Below are 21,192 nucleotides of genomic sequence, written 5' to 3' on the forward strand. Positions count from 1 at the left end.
AATTTTCTTTTTTTATAATGATAATAAATTTTATATACGAAAACAACTTGATAATATTAATTAAAAAAATACAAAGATGATGTATTTTCATAAAGAAGATGTAAATTTCAAAGATGGGTAGTTTTGATATGAGCCCTGCTTCTAGTTTTTGCTCGTATATTGTATATCTATGAATGGGCCAGAAATATTTGGGGGCCCTAGAAAATTTGGAGTTCCTGTTCAATTGGGCTGTTTGCACTCCACGATAGTCAGCTTTGAATGCCGCATCAACTTTTTATGTAATATTGTATGTAATCATATATGATTTCACTTCTAAAATTACATTTATAGTTAAATATGGTTGAAATAATTGAAAATCACATTAATATTCAAAGTTACATTTATGTTTGATTTTGGCTGATGAATTGTAAATATTATTGAAACGGTTGCAAACTATATTTTTGAAAATATCTATTAAAATCAATAATCTTAAAAATATATCTTTTCTAAAAAAACTTAAGAAAAATTTACAACTTGAATATTTTTCAAAAAACACAATAAAATATTTTATTTACAAATCTTGGTACTATACTATTTTAAAAAATAATCAACAACATATTATAAACTTTATATTATTCTAATTAATTATTTTAATAAAAATGTCAGAGACGATCTAACATTTGAATATGATTTAAAAAGTTAATATTTGATTTATTCTGGATACAACTTTAATCAATTTTTTTTGTATCCTGTTAAAGTAGAATCTAGTTTAAATGTTTAAAATCAAACATATAAAATAATATGTAATAATGCTATAATTGACACTTGGCATAAAATAACATGGTAATTGAGGTAGAATGGTTCAATTGGAAGTATTATTAATGATATTTAATCAAAACTCAACCCAAATCATTTTGTAAAAAGATTCATATCCAATTTTGTGCATCAAATATTTTTCTAAAATATATATATACAAAATTTGCTATATAATGTATGTTTTATATTTAGTTTCTCACCAAGAGCAGATAGCTCCAAGCCAAAAGAAGACATGAATTCGTGTGGCCTATAGCTTTTCATTTCCAGCATTATCAGCATTTCCATATGCATCTCTGTAATGCATCTGTACCATGAAAATTGATTAAAAACAGATAAGAAAACCAGAAGCAGAGCTCTAAAAATGAGCTGCTCACTGAGCTTTCATATCCCAAAGGCCTTGCCTTCTCTTTCTGCACCTCAATGCAGATGTCTATCTATTTCGTCTCAACAAAAACAGTCCAGCAATTCAAAGCTACACAAGGTATAAGATAAACTTTATTGTTAAGGTTTACTATAGCTTATAGGTAAATTTCCGATAGCTACATCTGTTCTTTGCATTCATTTTTTGCTGACAAATGGCAGAAAATTTCGAGCTTGGGCGATAAGGCGATTGCATACTTCTCCGCAAATAAAACCAATCTGAGCATACAGGCTGCAACACTTTTGGCCACCGTAAGGAAGTGCTTATTACTAAATTGTGTAGTTAAGCCTGTAGTTTAAGCTGTTTGGATTAATTTTTATTAAAATTTATCGATCAGGTTGCTCAGCCAGCTCTTGCTGTAACTGGTGTAAATGAGGACGATGATCTTATATCGGTTTTGATTGCATTAGGCATTTCAGCCTTCTTCTATTTTCTTGTTGCCCCGGTCAGTGATTCTGAGTTTTCCTCTATAAATTTTGTTCTTCGACAGCAAGGCAACTTCGAAAGTGTAATAATTTTACAAAATATTGGTTAAATATTTGCAGCCTATCATCATGAATTGGCTTAGGATAAGATGGTACAGGAGGAATGTTTACGAGATGTATCTGCAGTTCATGTTTGTCTTCCTGTTCTTTCCAGGGTGAGGCCTTTTACAATTTACTTATACACATACTGTGCCTGTTTGGGCAACAAGACTTCTGGCTTTTTTTCTAAGAAGCCGGGTTCTACTTTTCTTGATCTATTTGTGTAAAAAGCCAGAAGCACTTACAAGAAGTTGGGAATGCTAGTTTTTATTTCAACACTTCTACTTATTTCCCAAACAGTTTAATCACTTATAAATTTGAATTTACTTATCACGGTCCCCCAAGTTCTGATCCTGTGTTCTGATCAAATGATATAACTCAAATGTGTAGATTACTGCTATGGGCACCGTTTCTGAACTTCAGAAAGTTTCCAAGAGATCCAGACATGAAGTATCCCTGGTCAACACCTAAAGATCCTTCCAAAATTAAGAATGATTACCTCAAGTATCCCTGGGCAACACTTGAAGATTATGATAATTATTAAGAAATGTTCGTGTCAGTTCCAACTTCCAAGTCTGTATAGGTATATTAACAAAAAATTGTATCGTTCAACTTGCGAGGCTCTGTGCCCTTTTAGTATCGATGAATATACGCTATCCAACATTAGAGTTAATTAAGATGTATAATGGTTTTGTACAAAATATTACTATGAAATTGAATCCAATGTTGGGCTACATAGTTTTGTTTGGCACAGAATTGAGAGGCAAAACCAGCTATACAGTAGTAACCAGAAGCCTAATCCTCAGCATTTCTCTAACATTTACTGAGATGTTCCAAACAGCAGTGCAGCTTTTAACAACATTGCCAAACATACTCTTGCTCTTTGTATATGCTTCCCCCAAGATAAAGATTAAGAGAGATGGTGCATGTCAAGTGATTGTGTCAACAATCTATACGCGATAAAAAATTAGGCGAAGAAAAAATCTATTTCTGCTATAAAAAAACAGCCGATAAATTGCTGCAAAAAAATCTTGTCTGGACCCGGATTCTCAATTTAAACCTCTCCTCTTCCAAAGAAGATATTGTAGTTTTGGTTGGACTAAAATTTTTTGAGGATATAGCAATACTTTCACTCTAAAGCACAGTTAAGTATTTTATTTTTCTTTCCCTTTTAGGCTTTTACTAGTCATGGCCTCATGGGCTGATTTGTGAGTTTGAGATCATATCTAGAGCCCAACTAGATTTATTAAATCCAAGTGTTTTCCAATGATACATAAAAAATTCCTTTCCTGAGATCGAAAAGCTCATGGGCCTAATTTAATTGAGCCTTCCGACTAGATCCACTGGACCAGGCAAGTTTCGTTTGATTTTGGACCATATGGTTTGTGCTGTATATATGGTCTTTGTTACTCTGTCATGAACTCAATATGTAGTACTGCATGCCATTCCCAAGGACAATTGATCTGCCTTTATTGTATCGGTTTTTCTAGTGCGTGCCCATGATCACATGCTAAGCGTCGAATTTGATATGTTTGGGAGATTTTGATTGGCTCTCATATCTCAATAATGGTGGACCTTCCTGCAAATACACCAATCACACTAATCAAAATCTCCCAAACATATCAAATTCCGCGCTTAGCATGTGCCCATGGGCACACACTAGACAAACCGTTGTTGTATTTCAAAAACATTTTGAAAGAGGCCTCCTTCAATTCATTCTGTATAAAGCCAACCATGAACCACCCATCAAGTAGAAGCCATGAAAGCATCAAGTGGGGATGATTGATCATGATTCATGAGCATGAGTATATGACATTCATTATTAACTTTAATTTAATACCGTATTTGGGTGGTTGATATTGTGATAAATTCCAGCATCTAAAACAATGCTCTGAACCCACAGGGGGGCCTTGTTAAAGTTTCTTTATGAAGACATTCCCGGTTGGTAGTGGAAATGTTGCTAAAAACTGATTGCAGTTCTTCTAGGTTCTGCTATGAGCATACTTATGCAATTCTGCTTGGGCATATTCAGTAAATACTTGGGTGGGTGGAAGCAGTCAGCTAAAGTTTTGCAGAAGTCGACCAAAGAGTGAGGGAAATAATGTTGTGTTTGGTTGAAGAAAATGGAATGAAATGGAATGGAATGACTAAAAATATATGAAAATAGTAGAGGTATGAGATAAGTTTAAAAAAAATTTGAGTGAATGCAAAATCATTATGATAAGATTCGAGAAGAAGTATAGGAAGGAATGGAGTACTCCTTAAATTAGGGTGTGAACTCAGCATAAGGGGCAAGAAATGAAATGAAGGAAGAAATGAAATTTTTAGATATTTGTCCATAACATAGTGTAATTTTCATTTCATTCTTTTTATATTCATTCATCACAACCAAAACACAACATAAGAGGTAGTAGTAATTGGCAAGTGGCATTCTCATCACCCTTCTTGAAAAAAATGTCTGTCTGATCCTTCACACACGACTATTGTAACATATTCCACTCCAAACATTTATCGTTACGGTTTTAGTGTTCTTATGATTATAAGAGAATCAAACATTTGCTGTTAGAGCACCTCCTAGAGACTCTTCAATTAAGCTTTTAACTTGAGATTTGAGAAGGATGAGTAAAAACTTGCTCCAAGAGACTCTTAGTGGCTCCTCAAATCACCAAGAGTCTCTTATTTCTCTCTCCTTTCTCCTCAAAGTTAAGAGCCACCACATAGCTCTTAACTTAATTTTGCACAATAAAAAATTCCTTCACTTCCATTCACCTCCACATTTCCCTCTCTTTTTGTTTTATAGTGGAGCCCAATATTAATAAAATATGAAATAAAGAAGAGATTTAGAGAGCATTGTTGGAGTTTACACTTTTAAATTTGTACTAAATTACTAAGAGCCACATTGTTTATATTATATTTAAGAGCCAACTAAGAGAGATGCTCTTAGGGTTTTATTAATCCAAGTATGCTCGTATGTTATACAAGTAAACATCCATTTTTCGGGTGAAAGACCATCTTGATATAGTACAAAATATATAATATATAAATAACCAAACACTTCTGGCTTGAGCAGTATATAAACACTCTTAAAAACTTGAACAGTTCACCTCCCTCCCTTCAAGAATCTATCAGACAATTCCCAATATTCTTAATTATTTTGAAGATAATGCTGTAAGTCTGTAACCCGTTCCAAAGGAGGTTCTGTCACCTTGAGAACATGGTCTTTGTTAAAGGAAAGGTGACATAGTAAACACAAATATAATAAGCATTCTTATTAACACAAGTATTTTTATATACTACTTCCTCTGTTCAATTTAATTGTATACGTTTCTTTTCAACTGCTCAACACGCATTTCAATGCTCTTATAAAATATAGTTCCGTAACTTATTTTTGAGATTTTCTTTTTCTAAATAAAAATATAACATCCAAATTTTAATTCAGAAAAAAAAAAATTAAAAATAAATTACGCAACTACACTTTATAAGAGCATTAAAGTCCGTGCCGCGTCTCCGTCCCTCGTATACTGCTGAGGGGGACGGAGTGAGTACTAATACTCAGCAGTAGTACTCTACAGTCCTGGAATTTCAAGTCAAATCAAAACAAGTACAGCTTTAGGTACCCGTTGGATTTCACCGCGCCACCCTCCTCTACTTTTTAGATTATAAAGCATCTTTTTCTGCCGATTTCATCAAAGCTTTTATAAGTTGACTTTTAGATTGAGACTTGTTTAATTCTATCTATATTTAGAATAAATTTGAGATCTTCTGCTCTCTGTATTAGCTACCTAAATGCTACCCATTTAAGTATAAAAAATATTCAACTTCTGAAAATTAACCCTAAAGTAATGTTTATATGTATATTAAAAAACGAAAGATCTTCTAATTATGCTACTATGACAAAACTACTTGCAACGAATATAACAAGGGTCTTTCTAGTGTGTGCCATGGGCACACATTATACACCAAATTTGATGAGATTGGTGGATTTTAATTGGTGGACTTGATGTAAATGCAGGGGGGCATGGGCACACCATAGAAAAACCGATATAACAAAACCCAAAAAGCAGAACAAGTACAAGTGAGTGTAATTTGAAAATAAGTAGATGGAGATGCAATTAATGCTCATCGGGGCTGGGATGGCAGTGTCGAAGCCTTGAGACAGGCATACCTCTTGAGAAAATTGAAGCATTTAAGTCAAATAAATCTGATAAAGACGAGGACTTCTAGGAGTAATCCATAATCAATTCAAGAGGCCCCCTAGCAAATAGTAATTCATGCCCAGAGGAAGCAGCTTTGTTTGTGCTTGTTTGTCGACCAAGAAGTGGTGTTTTTTTACATGAGAAGTCCGATTTACATGTTTTTTGAATATCATAAGTTTTGATATTCACTTATCCACCTGAGCAGGATTAGATAACTCAAGTGATTAAGAGCTTATCATGTGTCGTCAGCACCTGAGTTCGATCTTTTCTCATCCCGAGAATTTTTTAGAATAGACACTCACTTTTATACCAATCACAGATTTACAGTTCAAGAGGATAATATTTACACATTTTTTGTTGTCTAAGAGTATAGATCTTCTTCTTCTTCTTCTTTTTTTTTTTTTTTCTGTAACCGAAACATTTAACATATTTTTAACACCATATTGGAGGAGAGGCTCCATTCGACATTCGACTCTTCCAACTGGATCTCAATTGTGTGTTACATTTTAAATGTTTTTTTATTGGTTAGTTTGCAGGAATAACAAATTCATACACTGTAGTATTTTGTTTCTGCTGTGCCGAAGCTGGCTCATTATTTGTAGTATGATAATGGGTATAGCACTATGCGTCGACATGACAATGGAATTTGAAAACGACATGCTATGCATTCTTAGAAAAAACAACAGGGCACAGAGGCTAATATGCAACAGTATAATGTACACGTGTTTACATACTCTGCTACCAGTAAATTTACTAAATTTTGAATTTATTCTGCTTTGCCTTTTTGCCTCTTTTGGTATTAAGCCTGGGAAACTTTATGACACTTAACAGATGAGAGAGGAGAGAGAGGAGCTTGGATCTCCTGAGATTGACCCCATAGAAAGGATAAATAGTGTTTTCAGATTTTTCCCTTTCTGTATCAAGTCAGTGTTCAGTGCATGGATGTCTCTAGTAAAGATCATGCAGTCCATAAAGTCGAAGTTAGGGATGCTCAATCTTGTGCAAGTATATGTAATTTTGAGCTATTGATGTCAACCTTCAAGCTTTGTGAGCCCCCAGTCAACCAGTGTCATGAGATGACACGGTTTTACGAGACGAGGACTTACTGGGATCATATATTATTACTCCCTCCGTTTCAAAATACATGTCCACTTTTGAAAAAAAATAAACTGTTTCAGAATACTTTGTCCATTTAAACTTTCAATGTAAATTTATATTTCCAAAATCAATTCTCCTTCACATACTTCAAATTTATATTTCCAAGATCAACTATGCACCACATATTAGGTTCAATTAATGACTTAATACACCTCTTTCTTCTCAAAATCCACTTTTCTTAAACTATATGATTTTTTGAAAGTGGACATGTAATTTGAAACGGAGGGAGTATATTTTAGCAAATTCGTTTTTCACTATGGTATGAATGAGTTGAAGACAATGATCATTTTGTTATTAATACTAATGTATTACTCTGAATGTGAAATTTAAGCAATGAACACATACATCTCCAATACAATCACAAGAAAGTTTAACAGAAAGTGATAGGAAAGAAGCATATAAGAAGACAGCAAAAAGAAACAAGAGCATTAACACTACAAGCTACTGTTGCTCTTACTATTACTATCTTGTTGTTTCCTTTTCCACACCTGCCATTGCTTCTGCACCTGCCCATAACCTCATTAAAGCATCCCTGGTAAAGCTATTTTTTTTGCTGCCATTAATTCTATCTCAGAGCTAGGAAAGAGCTAGAAGCTATCATAACAGAAAGTACTTGCAGGAGTGTTTCAAATTAAATTCCCAGAATTAGCAGTACAAACACTAAGCTTCGCGGTGGTTGAGCTCTAGTACCGGCCTCTTGCGGGAGGTCAGGAGTTCAACTCCGGTGTGCGTGTGTAATCAATTAGCAAAAAAACAAACACTAAGCTTAGATGTACAAGATGCAAATCATTAATTCCCTTAACATGGAATTTCCCTTTGTCCTTGAGTTTACATAATTAGCAAAACTTATGAAAGAGTTTTGTTAAATTCATAAACTCAAGACAAAAACAACAACTCATGGACTTGAAACCATCTCTTCTAAGCAGCTTGAACATTGTAGATGGCTAATTGTGAAGAGGGTTTGGACCTGTGTGAATGCGGCGTTTATCGGTGAAATAAACAGCTTCTAATGGGGATGGACTTGGGGATGCAGCTGCATGAAACGGTACATTTTGGAAAACCAGGGCCTTTCTTGACAGAACCCTACTAGAGGGATGACTTGAATGTTGAGGCTCGGCTGAAAATACCGGGACCAGCTGAGTGATAATGAAGATGACCCATAAAACTAAAAATGTGACTCTTTTCGATGTAGAAAAATTTTGTCTTGTATTCTTTCTTGGACATCTCATTGTTTTAACTTCGGTAGAGACTAATTTCATAGTGCACCAACTCATCTTGCAATGGATCATGGCCGAGAGAGCTTCAAGTTCATTACCCAAACATGCACTTGGTAGTTGAGTAGCATGCAAATTCCTCTCGGGCAGATATGAGCAAGAAAGAAGAGAGGGAGGGAGGGAGAGATAGAGAGAGAGAGAGAGGGAGAGGGAGAGGGAGAGAGATTGGGTGTGTATCTTATGGGGCGTAGGCACATGATCTGGACCCTTAATACATGGAACCTTCTTGTGAATATTGTAGTAATATGTGATAGGGTATAACCCGGATTGGCTTAACCCGGACTCTGGATTGGCTTAATTCGGACCCGAGCACGATATGACCCGGATATGGTCCCGGACCCAGGAGATGATCTCAGAACCAGGAGACGATCCCGGACCTTGGAGATGATCTCGGACCCCGGAGATGATCCGGACCCAGACACAACCTATCCATCCTTCCCCCGGACCGGGACACAAGAGTCCAAGCCGACACCTGAACAAGTTGCAGTCTGACATGACAAGGACAATACCCAATGCCAGCTACTGACACTATGAAGACAAACCTCATAACACTCCAAAATACTATTCCTTAGCTGACGCCTGGACAGGTGTTAAGCATCCAAGCCCTACAGATGGACAGCAGGATCCAAGGTACACATCCTTAAACCCTAATCCTTGGCCTATAAATAGACCAAGGATGAGAGGCTTAAGGATCTTCTTCTCCACACTCTCATATTTCTCATACACTCTAAGCCACCACAAACAGCAGCCATACACCTTCACCCACCACACATAGATAGCTCATTTCCCGTCTATATATTTTCCGACGCCTGTACTCATTCTCACGCCGGAGGCGCCGCGGGGTCCAAACCCCCCTCCGGTGTTGTTTTGCAGACACCCGTCCAGCAGCTACACCGCAAGACACCAGTACACGGCGGAGGAAGCACCGGAACGGGATTTGGCGTTATCATTATCTGTATAAGGGAGTGGGGGGCAAATGATAGGGTATAACCCGGATTGGCTTAACCCGGACTCTGGATTGGCTTAATCCGGACCCGAGCACGATATGACCCGGATATGGTCCCGGACCCAGGAGATGATCTCAGAACCAGGAGACGATCCCGGACCTTGGAGATGATCTCGGACCCCGGAGATGATCCCGGACCCAGACGCAACCTATCCATCCTTCCCCCGGACCGGGACACAAGAGTCCAAGCCGACACCTGAACAAGTTGCAGTCTGACATGACAAGGACAATACCCAATGCCAGCTACTGACACTATGAAGACAAACCTCATAACACTCCAAAATACTATTCCTTAGCTGACGCCTGGACAGGTGTTAAGCATCCAAGCCCTACAGATGGACAGCAGGATCCAAGGTACACATCCTTAAACCCTAATCCTTGGCCTATAAATAGACCAAGGATGAGAGGCTTAAGGATCTTCTTCTCCACACTCTCAAATTTCTCATACACTCTAAGCCACCACAAACAGCAGCCATACACCTTCACCCACCACACATAGATAGCTCATTTCCCGTCTATATATTTTCCGACGCCTGTACTCATTCTCACGCCGGAGGCGCCGCGGGGTCCAAACCCCCCTCCGGTGTTGTTTTGCAGACACCCGTCCAGCAGCTACACCGCAAGACACCAGTACACGGCGGAGAAAGCACCGGAACGGGATTTGGCGTTATCAATATGAATCTTTGAAGTCTGGACCTGTTTACTTCTTGTACCTAAACACAACAATGCTTCTATAATTAAACATGTACCAAGACTTATTAACTTGGCCTTGCCATTTGTTTTATGCGAGTACTGTATCTTTCTGCATCTATTTTATTGTACATGTAGCTGGTTATAATATATGGAGTGGAGTACTATTTGAGTATCAATTGCCACTGTCTCCGGGGTACATATTACTACTTTTTAGTTTTTTCCATTTGAACTTCGAAGCAAAATACAGTAGGCTAATTGCATGGAGAACCGACACCAATAGTACTTCAACAGGGTGGAGTCGCGGAGATGTTTGCCTTAATTTTAAAAAAATGTTTATTATAAAAGTTAGTTATAAATAAAGAGTAATTTTTAATTTATATATTTGAATAAATTTTTGATATTTAAAATTTACGGGGTATGAAATTGATTAATATAATAGTACAATGTTATAAATTGTAGTTGTAGTTTAAAGTGTTAAAAAATATTTTTGTAAAATCAAATTCAAAAATAAAAATGCGCTTTACTGAAAAATTAGGATTTTAAACTCAGATTATTATAACTTATAAATCAAAAATTAACTTATAAATTTTTTAGAATAATCTGTTTGTGACTTATAAGCTCAGAAACAAAAGAGCTGGATTTTTAAACCAGTCAAACACCCCCTAATTAAGTAGTTTGCGTCTATCTCAATCATTTTTCTTTCTACGCAATTTTTCTTGGATACCCTTTTTAAACTTTTAATTTTTTTAAATTGCAAAACTACTTTCATTATTTTTCTTGCTATACCCCCTATACGTTAAATATTAACAACATTTTACCTATTTTCACTATTTTACATATTTTGTATAATATTACTCTTTTATACATTTTTAATCACCATGCCTAGCAGGGAGTAGGAAAAAAAAAATCAACGTTCGAATATAATTATAGTTTTAGTCTTTTTTTCTAAATAAGTGCACTCACGATTTGGCCATCGGCCACAACGTCTGCGATTCGAGTCAATAGTTTCTTCTTGTATATATGATTACTCGAGCTTACAAAAGAAGATATCTAGCTTCCATGAAGCAAGAAACACTGCAAACACCTCTTTAGTGTTTATTCCTTCAAATCCACGTGTCTGTGCTGTTTGATCGCCGCTAAACTAGGCTTTGACCTCTTCTTTTTCTTCTTCCATATATAATTACACGTTTGGACTTGATTGTCATCCAAACGAGAGCATTGGATACTATTTGTGCTACGCTTGTTTGGTTTGACTGAATGCTTTTATTTCTGTTGATATTTGTAACAATAATAATTTGAAGTGCTATCATTCAACATTTTGGAAAAACTTACACAAACTCATTATAAGATTACAAAATAGAATAATTAGATGAAAAAAGTAGGAACAAAATTAGAACATAAAATTTTAAATTTGAATCCAGTTTTTGATTAATATCAATTAGAATAAAATGCAAAGTGGTGGCCGAACTTTATCTGTTTTTATATTTAATGATGAAAATTTCAAATTTACAAATGGGTGGTCAGACTTTGTTTTTATATGTTTCAAAGAAATGGCTAAGAGTCACTTTTCAGAGAAGAAATTAATTTTTTTTCTCGAAAAAGTTACACCTAGTCATCTTTTTGATGAACTAAGACAATATATGATCACCGTATTGTAAATTTGAATTTATGACCATTAAAATGAAAAAATGAACAAAGTTTGTCATGTACTTTACTCTATCATTTAGAGGTAATTATAATTCGGACCCCCTAACTTTCGTCCAAAAACGATATTATACCCAGTAATGTAACTTTGTAAAAAAAAATTTGGAAACTATATTTTTTTGAATAATAAATTGCAACTGATTCAAAAGAAAAAAAAAATCAATACTAATATAATATCACAGAAACAACCACAAAATCAACTAAAAACAACCACAAAATCCACTAAAAATAAACACACTCCCTCATCAGTCACCACTCCCACATCCATCTTCGATGTGATCAAGTAAGATCAATTTGTATGATTGCGAACCGTCCCTTACCACTCCCACATCCATCTTCGATGTGATCAAGTAAGATCAATTTGTATGATTGCAAACCGTTTAACCTCCCTAATCGCCTCCTCAAACACCGCCTCCAATCGTTCCAAAATCTCGCAGCGTGTCTGGAGAGATGGCGGTGTGTGCAGCGACGAAGAGATGCCGAGATAGAGATGAGGAAGCCAGCGACTGGTGTCGATGCTGGAGCCAAGAGGTGTGTACAATGTCGGCGGTGAAAATGAGACGCTGCCATATCACAGAGTTTCATGATCGGAGGGACGGGGAATCAATCTCATGGTTAAGCTCATAAAGAGTGTATTGTATTTACGCAATTTATATTACTCGCAAATATGTAATTATTTTAATAAAATAGTAACTTTGCAAATGTTAAAAAGAGTATATTGGATAATTTCCCTATATTTCTACGTAGTGCATATTTATTTTTCATAAATAATAAATTCAATTACATCTTTTTAAATTATTCCAATATATCCTTTGAGAAAATCAAATTTCACCTTTAGTTTCCAAAATGACAAGTAGTTCGTTGGACATGTACTCACTAATATAGGAGTATTACTTGTGCTCAACTGAGCCCAAAAGAAAAAATTAGGCACAGCCCAAGTCCTCTCAACAGATCAGTTGAGTACTTGAGTTGAGTTGAAGACTTCTCAACTCTCAAGTCAAGTCTCAACACAACACAGCTCTTAATGTCGGCATTGACACCTGTGCAGGCTCTCCTCCAGTAGAGTTTCTTTGTCGTCACATTGTGTTTCCCTGTCTCTACATCCGTGTCTATATAAAACACCACTTGCTCTCTCGTAATACAATTATTATTAATCATCTCCATTAATTTATCAAATTCACTGCTCCTGCTCAGGTTCGATCTCTGTTCCATTTATCATGATTTCATCATTTATTGCTTTTTTCAGTTCATTTATCGTCTATTGCTAAAGAAGTTCTACTTATTTTTATCTCTTGTTGCTAGGGTTATTTAATTTGATCAATATTTTTCTGATTAGCAGCCTCTAGTTTCGTAGTATTACACGATTCAGTAATATGATGAGAGTTGCGAAGCGAAACCGTGATATAAAATCATCGTGTTGAGCATTAGTGGAATGGGTAAAGGGAATATAAACTATTGATTTTGTCGAAATTGAGACCACTAGGAAGACTGAATGAGTAATTCTATCGAGACTCGGTTACACGAATTGAGAACCAAACTACTGCTGTTTTGTTGCTATGGGAATCAGTCTTGAGAATGCCCCTAGTTTTACTTTGTAGGATAGGGCATAAATCTGTTTATGTGTCGGATTAGATTCAAAATTCTTGATGATCTGGTACTTTGCTTCCCGTTGTCTATCGGTCACAAGTTGGATTGATGTGATAATTGGAATTGACCCGTGTCAATATGATTTTCATCTAATAATTTTTAAGGAAGCAGCGGTTTAGGTTACCCAATATGTCCAGTTGAATACTTGCACAAATTAACTTGAACACGATTTTCACAAATTGTGCTCGAAATGGGTGTTAAGTAAATAGATTAACAAAAGCAATATATTGATGTGAGATGAAAATTTTGGAGTATATTGTTTTGTTTTACATTTTGACTTGTGCATTTGATCCGATTCGCATAAAGTTTTCAGTTTCGTTAATAGGTTTTAAATCTATATTTTTATGTTATTTTTCGCATATGCCTTATCTCCTACACTCCAATCTGTGTATTTTCATATATCCACGCACCTGTATTCTTGCTTCGTAGAAAATTTCACGTCAATTTTTTTTTTTTTTTTTTAAATTCACTGCGGAGGCAAGATATAGAAATAGAAATAATAAATCCTGATGAACCTGCCAACACAAAAAAAAAACTTAATGATCTGAACCCTTTTACAGAAGCGGAAGGATCAATCATTGAACTAGAGAGTGGAGTATAAGTTATGTTAGTCATTACCATAATGATGGAGGGGATGTAGCCTCCTGCTTTTAGTCATAGTTACACGTTAAAATGTCACCGATGGAAAGATAACCAAGTCATGGGAGGCCTTGTAATAATGCGCTAGCTTAATTATCAAAGAAATGAATACAAAATATTTCTCTCTAGCACACAAAGTAGGCAATTTATATCTATTTAATTTATATACTCTGATGATTGGCTATTGCTTGAGCAGAATATCTTGATCATCAACCTTCGTTCAATTGCCTCCCCAAGTGGTGCTGCTGGCAATCAGTCTATTTCGACTGGTTGCCATTTAACTTATGAGTCCTCAGAGCGCTCTGAACAAGAGTAAAGCTCTGGAGGGCATTCACGGAGTTCATTTGGTACCTCATTCACCATTTGTTGTGGAAGAGATAAATCAGCAAGAAAGCTTCCATCAGTCGTGCTCCCAAACTTCAGTTGTTGGACCTAGTCAGTTACTGATATTGCAGTAAGTTAAAGAAACTTCCTGTCTAGAGCATCATTTAATAGCATGCGTGCACACACACACATCCATATTTATTTATACCCTTTTTTTTTTGTAATGCAGTGTTTACTTGACATAGTTACTTCAGACTCCGAGATTCAAATTTGAATTTTTTTTTAATAGTGTGCATGAGCTAGATTTTACTGAAACCTGATACATTTGTGTAATGCGATTCTCAGGAGAGTATGGCAGCAAAGACCTTCATGTCTTAGACCTATAAGGTGTTCTTTGCATGGTAATACACATAGTGGTGTTTTTTTTATATAATTGACATCTTCTGGTTTTGTAATCGCTTAACTACCTATACGTTTTTGCCAATAGTTGTTGTATATTGCTTGCAGGTGATCGAAATCTTGGAGAGACAATTGTTAATGTGCTTACTTCGCTACCTTTTGTTGCTATCGGAATCCAGGCCCCAAGGCATGACTCCAATGCATTAGAAAAATATGAATAGCTTTTGTTGACTTCCATATGTCTTACTGCTTTTTTTTCCCTCATTTGTCTTACTGCTTTGTTTTTTGTGATGCAGAAAGAACCTTAACTGTAAGATCTATGCAAACTCGTTAATAGGAGTGGGGATTGCCTCAAGTTTGTACCATGTCTCAAGAGGCAGTTTGAGAAAATATACGAGATGGGCTGACTACACTATGATAGCTACAGCTACAGTGGTTAGTAAAATTAAATATGATCATGTAAAAGTTTCTTAATTGATTTTCTGTAATCTATCTGATGTTACGTAATATTTGTCCAGTTCAGAGAGCTAGCTTAGTTAGGACAGCTAGGAGATCTATAGTATTGCAGGTAGAATATCTTCTGCAATTATCCCTAGGATTCCCTTTGTGTGGTTTATATAGTTTTGTAATGCAAGGAGGTTAAGGGAAATTTTTCATATTCTTACATGGCAATCAGAGCCATATGTCGTACCCTCATTCTTTGTCTTTCTATCTAAGTTAGGCCGCTCAGAATCTCTCCCAATTTTCTGCTGTTTCTAGTACTTCTGTTAGCACTCTTGCGATGACAAACACTAGCGACGATTTGTGGTACATCATCTCCTCTTTCTCCACTCTCTTCTTCCCTTCACCCTGCCCAAACAGTCGGCAACATTAGAAACTTCGAAACTTGATTTCCCTCACACTCGACCCACAACAAGTTCAATATCACTGTTGGGTTGGACCGAGCTTTTCAGGTTGCTGCTTGTGCTCACTGTGTCATGGATCATATTGATAAATAACTCCTGATCCTACACTCAGTATTTTCAAGTGGGATCAAATTGATTTCATAGTTCTGTCATGGACTGAAAAGAAGTCCCACACAGCATTGGAAAGCTCTCTAAACACGTGAATATCATACCAACTCGGAAAGTAACCTGACCATCATAAGCTCGGTCTAACAAATAGGAAATAGATCCCAATAACGAGAGGCTGAGAGAAGAGATCCCCATTGTCGGGAACGGAGACCAGCGGATTGGTTAAAGTGAAATTAAAGCTAGTATTTAGAATCTTTCGATTCATTTGGCTCTCACGCTCAATTACTGAATGGGACGAGGGTTACGTGAGAGAGAAATGGGTTAGGTAGGTTTGGGATTTGTTTGGGGAATGTTTTTTGGGTACCAAAGGGAAGAGGGTAGGTTTCGGTTTGTTTGGGGAATGTTGTTTCGGTACCAAAGGGAAGAGGGTTACCCGAGGGAGAGATGAGGTAGTTAGGGTTTGGGGAATGATGATGAGAGAAATAGATCGATGCACTATATTTCTCTTTCATGACAACATTCTAGTTACTGATGAGGTAGAGGAGAGATAAAAGTGGTGTTTGAATTATACAGATTTGCTCTTTGGGATCGGGTAATTATTGGGTATTGGTGAGAAGGATGTGGTTGGGGTTGTACTGGAGCACGGCTAGAGACTAAGAAAGGACAGTATGCTGGTGGAACTAAATCACCAACACGATTGGTTAGTCATTTTCCAATTGGGTTCGATGAAATATCAATGCAACTCGTAACTTGTATCCTTTTGTAGCGAATTGTTTGCGTTCTTGACAACACATCTTTGTTTTACTAGAGTCTTTCAGTGCCATGAATATTGGAATTGGGAGTTTGGGACCCAAAGGAAAATTGGCATTTATCACTATTTTTTTGTTATAATTAATTGGCTACTATTCTTCTTCATCTTAATCTTTATTAAGATAAATACTTAGAACCCTTTAGTTTTTTAACCTAATCGCTCTTGATTTTGGAATTTGGCCGAAGTGAGAAGCTGATAAAGACGTTCCTCATTAATATTATCTCGACTTTCCTTCGGGTAGGCTGCTACAAAGGGAAGTTTTTTCATGCAAACGTATTACTAATAAATTTCGTGTAATAAACATTAAAATTGGCATTTTCTAATATATTAAACGTATATATTAGAAATGCCGGATTAAGTCTTTAAATTTTAAATATTAGAAAGTCATTTAGAGATGAATAAAGTCCAACCGGCAACAAATAAGTTAAATAAACATAAACGAAATGAGTGGAATGTTCACATAAGTAACTTGGAAGCACAATGAAATACTTATTGTTTAATAAATTAAAAATTAAAGACAAGATTTGAAGTACCAACAATTTGATTTTTCTTCCATAAAATTGTTAGAGTTTGCTTTCACTATCAACCAGCATATGCAGGGGTTTTACAGGGAGCAATTTTGCTAAGAGAAAAAGTCACAATATCTCCGGTGAGATCCTCAAGAGTGTAATTCTTCACACGTAGTCCAATAATCAAAACTACTATTGAGAGTAAACTATTAGATATCAAAAATATAGATTGGTCAAAAATTAGAAAACAAAAATATACAAAGCTATGATGGAATCCAAACATCAACACTTAAACCCTTGAACCACGGAAACCGAACATAAGAGATGAAATGAAAGCTAAGGTATAGAACCAAAATGTAGTCAATTAATTGATATTACGGAGGATATATTGAAAGTATGAGACAAACTAAGTAATCAATTATCAGAATATTTGTATATGTCTATCCTTATGGAGATGAACCCTTGAAAGATATTTGGGGATCGTATGTATCGCTTTGTAAAGATCTGAGACGACTTAAAAAAGAGGATTGTGTAAAGATTAACCCTAGATCTAAAAAGGAATGTGTAATGTATAGTCAATTAAGGCAACTAAGTAGTATTAGATTATTAGTGTATTAATAATAGTTAAGATATAATTTTAATTTTTGTTTATGTTCAAACGTAATTCAAATTCATTCGAATTTAAAATATGATTTGTAGATATAATATATATATATATATATATATATATATTAAATAACATTTTAAATATTCGTTTACCTATTTTGTGTAGCTCGTTCACCTATACTGAATACCAAAACCGACACTAAATATGTTCGTGTACCGAATTTTCAAACCCCAGAACTAACTTTTCATCTCCTTGTTCTTGTCGTGTATCCATTAGACGCTCATACATAATGGTGTATCATCTTTTAAGAACTTCTAAAAGGAGACCTTTGAAAATGGGATCAAAATTGACATGAGACTCGGGGGACAAAATGTGTGGGATCGTGGAAGTCAAGTCGGTAAAACATAGACACACAAGGTTTTAGGAGGGGAATAAGAAGGTGCACGAAGGTAAAATGCTTGCATAGGAGTTTTATAATTTAAAATCTTAGGGGGTAAAATTGATAAGATAGATGCCACATGAAGGGACGTGAACCTAAGTTAGGGGGCACTGATGTATGTGCGAGTGTAAAGGAGAGTCCCGATTACATCATTTAAAGTCTTTATATATTTTACACTCTCTTCTTTCTACTTTCTCAAAGGAGGAAAAGTTTGAGGACATGAGAAATGAAAACCTGTCCCGTAATTTTGACAAAATGCTTTACAAGAAGAGTTATCAAATTGGTGTCCATTATCACGATTAATGTCACACTCTTCTTCACATATTTACTAAACTGATGAAGAGATTTATTGTGAACTTCAGATTTCAGATTTTTGTTTAAAAGGGTAAACCCAAAAAATATTAGTGAAATCGTCAAGAAAAACAAGGTAATAACGACAACAGTCAACAGAGGAAATTACTCATATTCTTACAATTGGTAAACTAGTCCATTTCTATTCCTGGAACTCAGTGTTCTATAGTGAAACTTTTAAAATGCAGGAATCAGTATTAGTTCGTGAAGACACCTTTTAACAATTAAATAGCTAGTCGGGGATTAATGAGAGCATTAATTGGATACAGTGTACTTTAATAAATAAATAAATAATATATAACTATTATCAGCTTCTATTAAAATTTTAATTTTGTTTGTTAGAATATAATTTTGACTGATTAATATCTAACCGCTTCACCCGATTGGTCCCCATCTCACTCGGTGTTTTTGGAAAACTGCCCTTAATCGAAGAAAAATCCGTCCGTCTACTGATTAATTTGATGAATCGCTGATTTCTTAGAAGACTGCTGAAACTAAACAGAACTTTCTATGATTATGGATGATATAGCCCATTGCACTGCATTTTCAAAATGAATGATGGTATATGACATAAGCCCAATAGTACTAATAAAATAGTATCCTTATATGGTAAGGCTTCCAAATTTGTGCTAGTATGTTGAAAGTTCATGTAGAATTTTTTTTCTTCTCAGTTTAGGTGGATTTGGGATATGTTATTCTGATTGTAGGAGTACAAGTTTACATTTAAATAGATTAATTATAAAAAAAAATCATTTATTTGACATGTGTGTGTCCTTGTAGGGGTCTGTTAATTCCCCTGCCAAATGTTTGTGCAATTTTTTAATTATGAAATACATTGTGGCATCTGTATACTTTCTGGTCAAAGGTTTTTTAATGATTAAAAATGCTAAAAATCTTAAATTGCTTGCCAGTGTTTGTCAAGGGCTCTTCGGGAGGAAAACTCAAAGTTGTTAATGGCAGTATCTGCTTTGGCTCTACCAATTCAGCCTCTGATGGTTTCAGCGGTTCACACTGGGATGATGGAGGTAAATGTCAAAACATTTAGGGTTTGCGTATATTTTGCAACCGTTGGTGCAATTTAGTTACTGCATGACTCAGTACATAGATCATATTTTCAGTACACTGGAATCCAGTGCATCTGAAAGCTTCCTCACTAAGAGCACAAAAAGTGGAGATGAATTTCTTACATTTGCCAGTTATTATAGCTATTCAATTGTGCATGTAATATGTGTACGCATTGGCATGGTTTCTTTCTTTTTTCTTTTTTTCAGTCTAAGTGATCCACTTCGAAGCTCCTGAAAGTTAATATGATACACTATAATGCGTTTTATTACTTTGTTGGTTCATGTGGCTCTTTTAAAATGCTTTACAATTTCAATCATACGTCTACTTATGTTATTATTTTTTTGCCCTAGTCTTTGAAGTTCTGTTTAGTAAATTTGCCAGGACTAACTTACATGGTCATAATTTTATACTAAAAAGATCAGTTGTTGATATAGGTTGCATTTGCAAAACGAGCGCTCAAAGATCCAAATCTGAAGATGGCACACGACATGCATAAAATGTCATCGCTCCTTGGTGCTGCACTCTTCATTGCTGATGACGCTCTTCCACAAACCCCTTTCCTTCATGCTGCTTGGCATCTTGCTGCAGCGGTTGGTGTTGCTACCTGCAATAAGCTTCTTGAATAGCATCGAGTCTAGATTATAGCAAATTTGTCGAAAAGTCTCATCTCTCCTGTGGAACTGGCAGCTGCTAGTATATTGTATCACTAGTTGCAGCTTGATGGTTAGACTTAGCTCCACAGGTTTCACACAACATCACATATCTATGTATAGCTTTCCATTTGTAGGAAATTATTTGATTGACGATCCGATTTCTGAACGACCTTTCTATTAGCAACAATGTACTTATGTTAAAAAGTTTGATGTGTGTAGTATAATTGTGGCGGATATGTGTTGTTTCCTTTGTTCTTGGCTAAAATTTTGAAGGGAAAATAGTATTATGTCTCTGGATTATTTAGCAATTAATTGTGCAGATAATTGGGATTTTAACCCAAGTGTTGGTCTTCATTTGAAGTATATTTTGAGTAAATTGGAATTCAGGATGCTATGCCAGGCACTAAAAAAAAGTTTTGCCCATGTGATTTGGTCCTTGGTCTTCCAGAACTGAATTCACTGATATAGCTAATTTAGAAAACAAATCATCTGTTTACCAATGAACCACACACATATAAATCTCTTCAATACTACAGTCTACACAGGTTTATTAGAACGGCCACACATAAGTTCAATTTTAACATGATACTTGTTATATTTTTACTAGCTTATAGCCCGTGCAAGACACGAGAGCTTTTTAATTATTTATAATTTTTTTAAATATTATTTAAATGGTGTGAAAAAATTTAATTTATAAATAATAAAACAAATTTTTAATAAAATAAAAATTAAAATTATGATTTGTTTGAAAGTTAGAACTGTTGTAAATATATCATCACAGCCATTAATGGCTTCAAATAAACTACTCCCTGCGTCCCTTTTTGCATGTCCCCGTTTGACTTTTGACCAATCAAATTGATTATATTTTGACTGAAATTTTACATATATCATATAATTCAAAAAATAATAAAAATTATATCATTAGAATGTATATTTAGTGTATTTTAATATGCAACTTTCAGAT

General features: G+C 35.3%; 2 protein-coding genes across 2 annotated transcripts; both read left to right on the forward strand.

Annotated features, from left to right (window-relative positions):
* Positions 1 to 993: 993 nt before the first annotated feature.
* On the forward strand, positions 994 to 2,474 carry LOC108195194 (NAD(P)H-quinone oxidoreductase subunit L, chloroplastic). Its single transcript, XM_017362147.2, has 5 exons — positions 994 to 1,276; positions 1,378 to 1,467; positions 1,554 to 1,661; positions 1,762 to 1,856; positions 2,131 to 2,474. Exons 1-5 carry the CDS (start codon positions 1,157 to 1,159, stop codon positions 2,282 to 2,284), a joined length of 567 nt encoding a protein of 188 aa, XP_017217636.1. The 5' UTR covers positions 994 to 1,156; the 3' UTR covers positions 2,285 to 2,474.
* A 10,222-nt stretch (positions 2,475 to 12,696) lies between these two features.
* Positions 12,697 to 20,475, forward strand: LOC108196609 (uncharacterized). Its single transcript, XM_017363962.2, has 7 exons — positions 12,697 to 12,965; positions 14,254 to 14,511; positions 14,727 to 14,782; positions 14,889 to 14,967; positions 15,077 to 15,215; positions 19,422 to 19,535; positions 20,010 to 20,475. The coding sequence occupies exons 2-7, from the start codon at positions 14,342 to 14,344 to the stop codon at positions 20,199 to 20,201; spliced, it is 750 nt and encodes a 249-aa protein (XP_017219451.1). The 5' UTR covers positions 12,697 to 12,965; positions 14,254 to 14,341; the 3' UTR covers positions 20,202 to 20,475.
* Positions 20,476 to 21,192: the final 717 nt, after the last annotated feature.

This window comes from Daucus carota, chromosome 7, assembly GCF_001625215.2.
Source record: "Daucus carota subsp. sativus chromosome 7, DH1 v3.0, whole genome shotgun sequence".
Classification (NCBI taxonomy): Eukaryota; Viridiplantae; Streptophyta; class Magnoliopsida; order Apiales; family Apiaceae; genus Daucus; species Daucus carota.

What these genes read in the sequence shown, in the direction of transcription:
- LOC108195194 (XM_017362147.2), top strand. Translation starts at nt 1,157, where the DNA reads ATGAGCTGCTCACTGAGCTTTCATATCCCAAAGGCCTTGCCTTCTCTT. An exon ending in GCAATTCAAAGCTACACAAG is followed by an intron (nt 1,277 to 1,377) that starts GTATAAGATAAA and finishes GACAAATGGCAG; the next exon opens with AAAATTTCGAGCTTGGGCGA. An exon ending in TCTATTTTCTTGTTGCCCCG is followed by an intron (nt 1,662 to 1,761) that starts GTCAGTGATTCT and finishes AAATATTTGCAG; the next exon opens with CCTATCATCATGAATTGGCT.
- LOC108196609 (XM_017363962.2), top strand. Translation starts at nt 14,342, where the DNA reads ATGAGTCCTCAGAGCGCTCTGAACAAGAGTAAAGCTCTGGAGGGCATT. An exon ending in ATCGGAATCCAGGCCCCAAG is followed by an intron (nt 14,968 to 15,076) that starts GCATGACTCCAA and finishes TTTGTGATGCAG; the next exon opens with AAAGAACCTTAACTGTAAGA. An exon ending in TTCACACTGGGATGATGGAG is followed by an intron (nt 19,536 to 20,009) that starts GTAAATGTCAAA and finishes TTGTTGATATAG; the next exon opens with GTTGCATTTGCAAAACGAGC.